Raw genomic sequence first — 12704 nt, 5'->3', positions numbered from 1 at the left:
GTAACACTCTGAACACTTATCAGGGGAAGAAGAAATGAGAGTGTCTGGATTTGAGAGGCTGGGGCAACAGAAGGACTGAATTATGTCAAATAAAGGAGACACTGAGAAGTCTTTTGGGGATTCATGGAGTGGAAGATTCAAGCTGAGAAAGTCCCAGGAAAAGGCTGAGTATTTCCCCAATTTCCCCTCTTGGTACCTCTCTATTTGTAGACATGATAATATAATAGTTGATTTCATTACCAAACATTTTAAGTAAACTAAATTTTGTCCAACTATCAAGAGACCCGGACATAACTAGAAATAGATATAACTGTAAGGTCAGGCAGAGAATTCAACCTCTGCTAGGTGTTAGAAACCTTTCCTACCTGGAGAATCAGAATGATTGTGACTGAATTCAAAAACGTTCACCTAGAATAAAATAAATTCCCTAAAGCCAAAGAGAAAGAAACCAAGCAGACCTTAGGAACCATTAAATTGCCCCATAGGCTTAAAATGAGTTTATTTTTCAAAGTGTTTTAAAAACAATATCTGTAGCAATCTCCTGATTTATTAGCCTAGTCATTCCTGCCCAAAACCGAAAAGTGGTTCTTCTGGTATGATCTATATTTCATAGAATTATGTTGTCTTCTTTTGCTACATGCTCACATCCATTGCTTTAATACAACGGAGTGTTCTAGATTTTTTTCAGAAACAAAGCTAATTTCACATGCTTGTATTCTGTAGACTGCATTATCACTCTTCTCTTCTTAGAAAATCAGGACATTTGCCCTCTTCCGTGCCTGTGGCAACTTTTCCTTTCTCCACAATCTTTTAGAGATCACCCAACAATGATTTTTGCTGGAGATCTGCTAAAGTTAACATAAAGACAAATCATATGTTTAGTGGAAAAAACCAAATATCTCTTGAACTCCCTTAGAAAATTGCTTCACCAGATGAAGTGGTATCTTTTAAAGGCAGCATGTCTACCACATAAAGTAATCCACATGAAGTGGCTACTGAAATGTATGCTCCCAACATAGCCCAAAAATGAAGTCAGAGACCATTTAAAAATGTTTTTATTATGAAGAATTGAAAACCATATTCCATTTTCAAACCCAGATAAACAGTAAATACCATGCTTTTGTTTTGTTTTTGCAGTGAGTTGGAGAGTGCTATTTCTTATTCAAGGTTTGGATAAACACACCCACACACACCCACACACACACACACACACATGCACACTTTAGGAAAACAGAGGAAGAAAACCCACAGGCTTTCCCTCACCCCCATCTTGTTTCATAAAAATGAAGACAATCAGAAATTTCTAGAAAGTGAGATGAAAAATCGTGTGAAGGAACTACCAAACAGAAAAGAGAAATAATATAATCCGCAAAACTCAACCATTCACGGCCAGTGGACAGAATGATTTTAGAGCTATCCCTCCATTACATTAATATAATTGATTAATACGTTACATTATAATATAATTATAATGTAATGTATATAAGTAATGTAATACATTAAAATAAAATCTTCCCTTCTTTGAGAAACACTGACTCAGCTGTCATACAAAACCAGTGGCATCACGTATGGAAAGAAAAAGTTTCCTTTCAGAATGATGCAGCTTTGTCTCTTCCGAGTGGAAAACATCTGCTAAGGCAAGATGAGTCACTGAGCAGAATTCCATCCCCTCAAAGTAAAAACTAGATCATTTGGGGTCCTTTGAGAAAAGAACAACACATCAATTTGGAGAGGAAAAGCTCCCTACCACACATTCATTTTTTTTGATTCATACGAGTATGAATTTGGATGAAAGTAATTTCAACATGGGAGATCTCACAGAAATATTTTAACCAAAAGGTTTCATTTACAGTAGTAATTATAGTCTTTGGGTTGATTAGCTGGGTGACTTTTTCCGACAAATGTACCACTTCCTTCAAGAATGTATTCTATTTCCAACCCACACCCATGTATGCTGATATGTGTATATCGATCACCCTCCTACCCTATGTTTATGTGTGTGGATATACATCTTTATATCCCCCTTTCACCCTATTATATTGGTGTGTGTGTGTTTGTGTATGTATGGCTTATAAAGATTTTTTTTCACAAAACAATGCCTTTCAATATGTCAGAGATGGCTTTGTGTGGCAGAGACATTACTAGAAAACCAAATGTGTATTTATTTCATCTTCTTAAGGAACAGCTAATACCTTTTGCAGATATGTGTTTATTTTCTCTAATTAACCTTAAAGTGACACGTCCAAGTTAAGTGTTCAATACTTTTTACCATGAATATAAACATACTATATATACAATTCATAACAATATTTATTCTTTTATTTGTCTTAGACTAAAAAGTGGTCTTTTTATAGAAAGGTGGGTAAAGGTGGATCTTTTTATAGAAAGGCGGGTAAAGGTGGACTTTGTAAACCTGTTTCAGTTAATGCAAAACTTTCATTGTCAGTGAAGCACTGGAGATCAGGGAAAATGTTTTAACATAATGAAGTAACACTTTTAAGTGTGCACATGCAAAAAATACCATAAAATGAGCTGCTCCAGTTAAACTATGTTTAATACACACACGAATGCTGCTTTTCCATATACTGCCAAACAAAAAAAGAGTACATGTCATCCTTAGATTTGCAAAATGATAGGTCGCCATGGCAAAGTTCACATTCTTTAAACTTTCCTCAGGCTTTTCCAATTAAACATTCAGTCTGCTTTTAATATGGACAAAAGCTTCAGCTCTAGAGAGAGGAAAAAAAAATCCAGGAAAACAAGCTTGCCTCTCACATCATCAATCCTAATTGGAGGATCATGCCAATGATCTGTGGGCTTTGCCCTAAAAGCAGAAAGCAACTGAGGATTTTCCACCTACTACTGTTAACATTGTTTATTTACTATGATTTACTGTGTTTTCCCAGGTGAAGTAAATTTAACATTTGAAGATGTTTTAACTAAGAATAACTATTAAGTATGATATGTGATTCTGGCTGCAGAAATCCATCCATCTACATAGAATCCATTCAGGAAACAAAGATCCAAATGTTCCTCCTGGACATTCATTTAATCTGTGCAAGAACCAAAGCCTTCTTTGTCATACTTTGCATAGACGTGATGCCATTTCATGGGTGAAATACATTTATTTTTCCCCTAAAGGATAATGGTGAATTCATTTTTTTTTTTTTTGTCCTTCAGTTCTGAAGTCAACACTCTCCTTTTTAATTGGCCTTTTCCCAATGAAAGAAAATGCATTGGCCATCTGGTCCTCATCGTTCCAAGGTGAGCTCCAGGTGTAGCAGATGAAACCCGGCAAGTGAACTCTTTTCTTTCTTTTGTCAAGTGGAATGGTGAAGCACATTCCATTTAGCCCAAATATCTAGTCTCAGCAGCCCAAAGGGAGACTTTGGTGAGTTTGATCATGCCTTGAAGCCAAAGGAGAGAAACAACTGGGCTTCCATGTCACTACTACACAGGTGGAGGGAAGTTGAGACTGTTTGCTTCTGGTTGTTGGCACAAGAAGTCTGTCTTCTGGTAGTAGCTTGACTTGGTATATCTGTTGGGTGACTTTTAATGGCTTCTGAGGGGGTGCTTTCAGAAGTCAGAGGGTCGGATCATCATTGTTGTGGACCGTAAGGAATAGCTGGGGCCTTTGAAGTAATGCCACTTGATCCCATTCAGTTTTCCATGGTTCTGTCCAGCAGTATAGAACATCCCATTGAGATTGGATGGGCCGCAGGCATCAAACCACCAACCTGAAAGGAAGAAAACAACCCAGATTGGGGAAATAAGTGAGAAGAAAAATCACAAAGCAAATAGAACATTTGTACTTGGTGTGACATCATTGCTTTATTGGAAAGTGGTTTCAGCATTGTGGATTTAGAGTTGGGAGGGACCTTAGAGGTTTCTACTTTAGTCCTTTATTTTACTAGATAGGAAAATGAGACGCAAACATAGAAGTAATAGAAACAGTGGCAGTAGCAACATAGGCAGTAGAATTTATACAGCATTTCCAGGTTAGCAAAGAGCTTTATACGCGTTAACTCATTTGAACCTCACAACAGTTCTGTGAGATGGTTGTAAGAAACAGGCCAAGAAAACTTGAGTGCTTGACTATTGTCTCGAAGCTAGCTAGGCCTTAGGCCATATTTGAACTGAAATATTTCGGATTCCAAGCCCCAAACTATATTTCAGTAGAATTCATTCTCTTTGTAATCCAAAGTGGTATCTCAAAAAATTTATGTTTTAAAACATTATTTTGAGAAGCCTGTAATTTTACCAGATGCCAAAGAAATCCATGACACAATAAAAATTAAGGATCCCCAAACCAATCCAATACTTTCATTTTATCAGGAAGGAAAATGGGACTCATAATGATAAAGTGACTTATCCAATGTTACAAAGCACAGAATTATAGGACCTCAGGTTTATAACTGAAAGGAAATTTAGAGATCATCTAGTATAACTCCCTCATTTTAAAGATAAGAGGACTGAGGCCCAGAGGCATGAAATGACTTGACAAAGATCATTTTCTACAAATAAGTAGCAAGGCCAGGATTTAGATCTAGGTTTTTCTAACATTAAATCTAGGGCTCTTTCCACTTAACACAAGCATCTTTTGGCATCAAGTGGCTTTTAAATGTAGTATGTAGGACATACTGAAAATTTTGGCAGGCAAATTATAGATTTAACCAGCCCAAACCTTCAGAGTACTTGTTAAATCATTATGGGCAAGACGCTATATTAGGCCTTGGGTAAACAAAAGAAAATATATAGTCCTTGCCCTCAAGAGATTACACTCAACTGAGAGAAGGGGCTTAACCACATAAATGGTTAAGCATATACTAACAATTGGTAATCAATATTAATATAAAAATGACAATCAGAAAATGAGCTACATATATAAAACTACTTGGTTTTCTGATTTCAATCACAGAATTTCAGAATCAGAAGAGAAAGACCTTGGAGGCTATCTAATCCAACCTATCCTAGATCAGGAGTCTGTTTCCTTTATGACATTCTCAAGAACTGACCATCCAATATTCACTTAACTACCCAGTGAAGAGGAATCCATACCCTCCACAAGCGGCCCATTCCACTGACAGGAATGTAAATTACACCAGTAACTGACACATTTTAGCAGTCAAGATGCAGTAGATTAATGAGGGCTGAACCTCTAAGCAAGCACCATAGGTCTAAGAAGTATGATGTAGTATATACAGATAACCTCAAAAAAGTTTCTTTGTTTTCCACTTAAAATGCATATGAACCTTCTGCTAAGGTAAATTCAATTTCATTGAACATTGTAATTGTTAATACCATCGTAGGGATATCTTGCTGGAATACAATTAGGGCAAAAGAATGGGTGTTAGGAGATTGGGGAGAATGAGAAAAGGGAAGACCTTTGACTGGGGAGGGAGGAGAACACTAAAGACACAAATCTCCTTTAGCCCCCTAACTGCATCCTTCATTTTCTGCTCCATTATAGGCACTGATGAAGAGGTGATGTCACACCTTGTCAAGGCTCTCTCTGCCACATATACATTTGATCCCATCCCCTTCCATCTCATCTAGAAGATCAACACCACAATCATCTCCTCTTTCTGTCCCTCTAATCTTGAATATTTCCTTCTAATTGTTTTTTCCCTATCATGTAAAACTTATTCAAATCTCTCCCATTCTGAAAAAATTCTTCACTAGCTCCTACCATACTCTTATGGCATAATATTATCCCATATTCCTCAACACTTTCACAATCAAACTCACAAAAAATAGCTCTCTATACTTAATGCCTTTAGTTCTTTCAGTGACTTTTCAACCCTTTGGAATCTGGCACCTGACCTCATCACTACACCATCACTGTTCTTTTCAATGTCACCAATAATTTCTTAATCACAAAATTTGATGACTTTTTCTCAATCCTCATCCTCCACTCATCTCCAGCATTTGAACTATTAACCTTCCCTCCTAATCAATATTTTCTTCTATCTCATTTTCAACACTACTCTCTCATGGTTTTCCTCCTACTTATGTGGCTACTCCTAAAGTCTTCTTTGCTCGTTTATTACCCATGTTAGGCTCCCTAACTGTGGGTGTGCCTGAAGGCTATGACCTTTTATTATCATTCTATATTTTCTCACTTGTTGACTTCATCAGTCCTCATTGGTAAAATGATCATCTATATGCAGATGACTATGAACTCTTCATATCGTGCTGTAGTCTATCTCCCTAAGCTACAGTCCTGTATCCCCAGATTCCTATTGAATGCTTTGAACTGATATCTTATACACATCCCAAATTCAGTATATTAAAAACAACTCATTTTCCCCCCATCACATCCATCCCCTCCTCAGTTTCCATATTTTCTTCTAGGATATCATCATTCTTCCAGTTACCCACGTTTGCAAATTGGCTATTATTCTTTACCCCATTCACTTGCCAAATCTTGTTATTTCTCTTGTCAAATCATCTCTTATGACTGTTCCCATCTCTTTACTGACATGGTTACCATTCTGGCTCCCAAAGACCTTTTACCAAGACTCCTAATTGGTAGATGGCACAGTGGATAGATCACTGGGCTTGGAATAAGGACGCCTCATCTTTCTGAGTTCAAATCTGGCCTCAGACACTTACTAGCTATGTTACCCTGGGTCAGTCACTTAACCCTGTTTGCCTAGGTTCCTATTCTGTAAAATGAACTGGAGAAGGAAATGGCAACGGCAAACCACTTCTCTATCTCTGCCAAGAAAACCCCCAATAGGATCACAAAGAGTTGTACACAAATGAAACAATTAAACAGAAACAACAGATTGGCACCTCTGCTGCATATCTCTCCATTTTCCACACAGTTGATAAAGTGAGTAACCTAAAGTTCTATGTCACCTCACTTGAAACAATAAATACCACTGGTTCCTCATTGTCTCTAGGTTCAAATATAAGCTTCTTTTATTGACTTTTGAGTCATTTCCTACTACCTTTCTACCCTCATTATAAATTATTCCCTTTTTGCATTTTATAGCTTAGACAAACTGGTATTCTTGCTAATTCTGTATACATAACATTCCATCTCCCATTTCTGCACCTTTGTACCAGCTTATCCCTATGTCGGAAATACTCTCTCTCTTTCTCTCTCTCTCCCTCTCTCTCTCTCTCTCTCTCTCTCTCTCTCTCTCTGTCTCTGTCTCTGTTTCTCTCTCATTTAGGTCTTTTAGAATCACTAATTTTCTTAAAAGTTCCAATTTCTATATCTGATCCTTCACCTGCTACTGTGTTTAACTTCCCTCTTTGAATTTGCCTTAGATTCATTCTCATATACTTTATTTACATGGTAACTTCCCAACAGAATGTAAGTTCATTGAAAGCAGGGACTATTTCATTTCTGTCTTTGTATTCTCCAATGCCTGGTACAGCAAATGAAATCTTTAATCAATATTTCCTTGATTCTAAATTTTGTCTGGTCCTGAGCTAATACTGAAATATCTCAGGCATACCAATACTTATATATAAGCAAAGCAATGCAGACATCTAAATAACTGAATCTATCACCTATCTTCAAGTACTTGAAGTACTATTCTGTAGAAGACCTATAAGACTGAGTTTTGCTTCACAAGTTAGAACTGTGATGGGCAGAAGTTACTAAAGGCATATTTAGACAATGTTGAGAAAAATCTTATAAACAATTTGAGCTGATTCAAAGTGGAATGGATTGCCTTGGGTAGTAATGAATTTGTCTTTATCCAGTGTCTTCTAGCAGTATTACTTGTCAGATGTGTTACAGTAGGAGTTCCTTTCAGGTATGAGTTGAACTAGATGGTCTCTGAGACACCTTCTAACACTTAACTTCTGTGATGATCTCTCCCATTAGATAAACTCCTTAACACTTTATTAGCGACCTAATGAACTATGTTCATTTATTGATTGATTCTATGATTGGTTGTTTTGCAAGGATAGTATATTTTTATAATCCTTTCAGACATAAAAATCACTTTTCTCCCAGGTACCTTGTGCAGTAGGTAGATAATACTAGATCTAGCAATCTATCATCTCAGTCATTTGTCTATCATCTATCTCTCTATTATTTAACTACCATCCCTCTCTATTTCTCTATATCTTTCATCTCTATGATCTTTCTCCCTCTAACATTTATCTATCATCCATCTATCTTCCCTCTTCCTCTCACTTTTCTTTCTCTGTCTCTCTCTCCCTCTGCCTTTTTCTCTAACTCCTCCTTTGCATAGAAGGAGAAACTAAGGATGAGAGAGGTTCAATAACTTTCCCCAGATCACAGATACGATAGGTGAGAACCAGGATTTGAACTCATATCTCCAGACTCTAGGTTCAATACCATATATTTTAGCATATTGACTCTAAAATAAGTTTTTAGATTATGAAATAAATTCTTAGTTTTTCTCCTAAATCCACTCAGTGTTTTTTTTTTCCCACTTAAAAGTAATACTAATGAAATCTTGAGGGAAAGATTAATGACAGACACATTTTGGCATATTTCTATTTTGATACAGCTTATCTCCCTTTAATTGCAGTTATACTGAAGGGAATAAGAGCAAAGAAAAAGAAAGCTATACATCTGATGTTTTCTGTAATAGGAGCACAATCTTGTAGCAACTTAAAAAAAAAACCTAGAGAAAACCTAGTCCCCATTTTTCAAAGTGGAAGCAGCTGGGTTGTATTTATGGACTCAAAGTATAGATTAGGTAAGCTGTATTCATCACTGCTTCTTCCTAGAGAAAAGTAGGGCATGCTTAATCTGGAAAGTTCCTAAATTCAGTGCAAACTTTATGCAAACAACATAAATTCTAATGCATTGAAAGCTAAAGAATACCAAAAGCCTTTTTGTTTTGCAAAAAGAGGGGAGGATGAGTGAAATTCCACTAGTGTTTTCTTAAGACTAATTCCTTCTCTTTTGCTAAGTACAAAAAATGAGAATATGCTTTTTGTATTTTAATAGATATTCCAATATTGAGAAATTTACTTACATGGATGATTCCCTAAAGGACCAATAACCTCCATTTTATTGCTTCAATATACTAACTTTCCTACTTCCTACCCTCGTGACCTGCTAGAAGGGCCCCTTCCATCACTTTAATGAGCCTTTAATAGGCCCACAAACCTCCACCACAGACTTGGGAGTAGACAAATTTAGTATACTGTTGAGACAGTATGGAATCACAGGATTCCATAGTTGAAAGGGACCTCAGAGACCATCTGGTCTAACACATACCTGACCAAGAATCCCCTCTGCAACATAGCTCATCAATAGCCTTCCAGTTTTTGCTTGAGGATTTCCAGTGAAAGAGAATCCATTATTTCTTGGGTGCCCCTTTGGACTTTTGGACTATCTTTAATTGTTAAGAAGTTCAAAATTAAATATACCTCATTGTATCAATTATTCCTAGTTCTGCCCTATGGTGCAAAGTGAGCAAATCTATTTGCTCTTCACCTTGACTAGTTCACACATTTCAGAACACCTATAATGTCTCACCTTGGACACTTGTAATGACAATTTAAATGGAAAGATCTTTCCCATTCATTAATAGGCCGATGTGACCTGCTTAAATCACATGTTGTGGGAGTAGCTTGCTGAACAAGTGGAATAGGAAGGGTGGAGCAGAACTGAGAGGAAGTTATTAAGAGCAGTTAAGGTAGAGTGAGAGCAAGGACACAGTCAAGCAGGCTCAGCTAGGCTTGTGAGTGCTTTTTTGGGGGAAGGCCCTCCCTGGGGGAAGGGGGGGAAGGATTGGGAATGGCTTTGTCCCCTGCAGTGAAAATGTATATTGACTTCTTGGCTACCTTGGCAGATTTGGCTTTCTGGGGTCTGAATAAATGTTTTTCTTCTGCCTTCTATATGGAGAGTTTGTTATACTTTGTGATTAGAACTATGCTGGCATACTCATAGTCGCCCTTGGTGCTGTGAATATTGCCTAGGCAATACAACACCCTAAGTTCCTTCAACTAATCTTCATAAAGCATAATTCTGAGACTCTTCAGTTTGTCAACATGCTTCCTAAACTATGTCACTGGGAAGCAAATATAATACTTGAGTTAGTTTCACTAGCCCACTGTTAATAGGAAAATTCTTAGTTCAGTCTTTTGCCCTGATTAATGAGGTAAAACTTGAGAAAAGAGAATTTAAAGGAGTTTATTAAAAATATATCAAGGTAGCAACATGTTGAGGGGCTGCTAGGTGCCACAATAAACAATGTTCTGGGCCTGGAGTCAGGAAGACTCATCTTCATGAATTCAAATCTGAATTCAAATGAGACACTGTGTGACCCTAGGCAAGTCACTTTAATCCTGTTTGCCTCAGTTCCTCATCTGTAAAATGAGTTGGAGAAAGAGATGGCACACCACTGCTGTATCTCTGCCATAAAAACCACATATGGCTACACAAAGAATCAGAAACAACTGAACCACAAAGTAAAATGTTGATGGGCTGATAGAGACTGGCAAGGGATTAAAGAAGGAGCCAGCTTTTATTGATAACTGTTGTAATTAGATTAAGACAATTCAGGTAGGTGCATATGAGCAAAAGGGGTTGGAACATTGCATCTTGGCTCCTCTCCAACTGCTGGTACATGTTGGCTAACAGGTAGCAGGGGACATGGTATTTGACCAATAGCAGGTAATAGAAATACTGCAGACTACCTGAGGCCTCCCCCAACAGAATCTCCCTCAATAGCAATTGACAAGGACTAGGAACAATGGGTCTCTGGGTCAGCATAACTTTCAACATCACCTCTTTATTTCTCAAAGACTATCCCCTCTTGAAGCACTTTAAAACTATGCTGTCTTTTCTATGCCATATAAACAGTAACTTCAAAACTATGCCAGTGGCTAGGAGGCAGAAAGAATACCTGGAAATTCTAGGTCCCTGTGTGAGGAAAAAACCCAACCAAATGTGTTTCTCAGTGTATTTCCATAGCACCTACAACCTATCACTATTTTGGTTATTCCAAGTCTTGGCAAGTGAGAACCTTTGATAATGCTGCTCAGCCCATAGCTCCAGGTGACATGGAAGAGATGGTCAGACACTTAGTGCAGTAGGTGTTTTATGAATGTTTTTTGGCTAAATGAATTGGATGAAATAATGAAGGGGATGGAAGCAAAGATCTGTTATGAAAATCTACAAAGGAACAAAACAGAGAAAAGGGTAATTTCATCAAGAGACCACAGGGGATAGCAGAAAGGATGGCAGAAAGAAAGGTTGTGAAACAAATAAACATGGGGATAAATAAAAATAAATTGATAATTTGAAAATCTGCTTCTAGTTTGGTCACAAAGACCAAAGTATCTTCCTGAATGTCAGGCATGTACAAATATATCATGGAATTTCAAATCTGGCACTAAGAAGTTATCTAACAATTATTAAGAGATTTAGAGCTAGAAGAAGCTTTAGAGTTCAGTTTGTCCAAGCTACTCATTTTATAAATGGAATGCTTAGGCCCATTGAGATAAAATGATTCCACTGCTCTGTGGAAGAATATAACATCGGTGAGGGAAGGAGTTATTTTCTGTTTTATTTCATAGCCCTAGTTCCTATCAGAGTGCCTCAATATATTTTGTGTTTAGTCGATTAGTTGTGTCCAACTCTTTGTGATCCCATTTGGGATTTTCTTGGCAAAGATGCTAGAGTGGTTTGCCATTTCCTTCTCCAACTCATTTTACAGATGAGGAAACTGAGGCAAATAGGGTTAAGTGACTTACTCAGGGTTACACACAGCTTGTAAGTGTCTGAGGCTGGATTTGAGCTAAAGTCCTCATAACTCCTGAGCTGGTGCTCTATATCCTGCACTAGCTAGCTGCCCTCAAATATAGCAAGCATTTAAAAACATTATTCAATTCGGTTTGCTAGATAAGGAAAACAAGTACTGTTTGGCTTACTTATTTCATACAGATAGGTCGGGGTAATTCCATTCTCCACAACAAATTTAAAAGGAAGCCAACTTGTATCATGGGTAGCCCAGTGGACAGTGTTGGACCTGCAGTCAGGAAAACCTCAGACACTGTTCAGCTCTGGTCAAGTCACTTGAATCTTTGCCTTATTTACTTACTTTGTAAAATGGATGATAATAACACCTACATCACCGGGTTGCTGGGAGAATACAATGAGATAATATTTGTAAAGAGCTTCATAAACCTTAAGTTCTATATAAATGCTGGTTATTAGCCTTTTCTAACTGTACTTTCTTAACTTTTTCCCTTAGTTAAACAAATATGTCTTCAATAGTTTGTTTTTTGTTGATGTGTTTGTTGTTCATCACATCTGGCCCCTTCTGATGCCTTCCCTTCAGTTTCCTTCTCCCAAGCCACTTCCATTCCTCCATTCTATCACCAATTCACTCTTAAAAGAAGCCTCTCTAAGTTATTCAAATGGAATGAGAACTCTTGCCTCTCTTATATTCTTTCTTGCAATTACCTTCCATAAGCAATCTATGTTTAAGTCTAAGAAAGGGGAAGGACAGGCCAAAATAAGGTTTTTTTTTAAAGTTTTATTCTTGGAACTCTTCATAATAAATAAATGTACACCTGAAGTTCACATGTTTGACACTGAGCTTTGACATGACATCAGACTAAGGCAATCACTGTATAGAACAAGTTGGATTAGGAAGAGACTATATCAAAGTACCAACCATTTTCATAAGCATATGATTATAAGTTTTGTGTTTATTTTTAAAGAATGATTATTGTATGGCAACTGATTTTGA

General features: G+C 37.2%; 1 protein-coding gene across 2 annotated transcripts in view; it reads right to left on the bottom strand.

Annotated features, from left to right (window-relative positions):
* Positions 1-1039: 1039 nt before the first annotated feature.
* ANGPT1 (angiopoietin 1) overlaps positions 1040-12704 on the bottom strand; it is a 328297-nt gene continuing 316632 nt past the window's right edge. For both annotated transcript variants that reach the window (XM_072603282.1, XM_072603283.1), the window contains exon 9: positions 1040-3737. In XM_072603282.1, coding sequence (XP_072459383.1) covers positions 3577-3737 — 161 coding nt within the window. In that variant the 3' untranslated portion in view covers positions 1040-3576. The remainder of the gene's footprint in view (positions 3738-12704) is intronic.

The sequence above is a fragment of the Notamacropus eugenii genome, chromosome 4, assembly GCF_028372415.1.
Source record: "Notamacropus eugenii isolate mMacEug1 chromosome 4, mMacEug1.pri_v2, whole genome shotgun sequence".
NCBI lineage: Eukaryota > Metazoa > Chordata > Mammalia > Diprotodontia > Macropodidae > Notamacropus > Notamacropus eugenii.
Note: the sequence above shows the minus strand (reverse complement) of the source record. Positions and strands in the feature narration are given on the sequence as shown.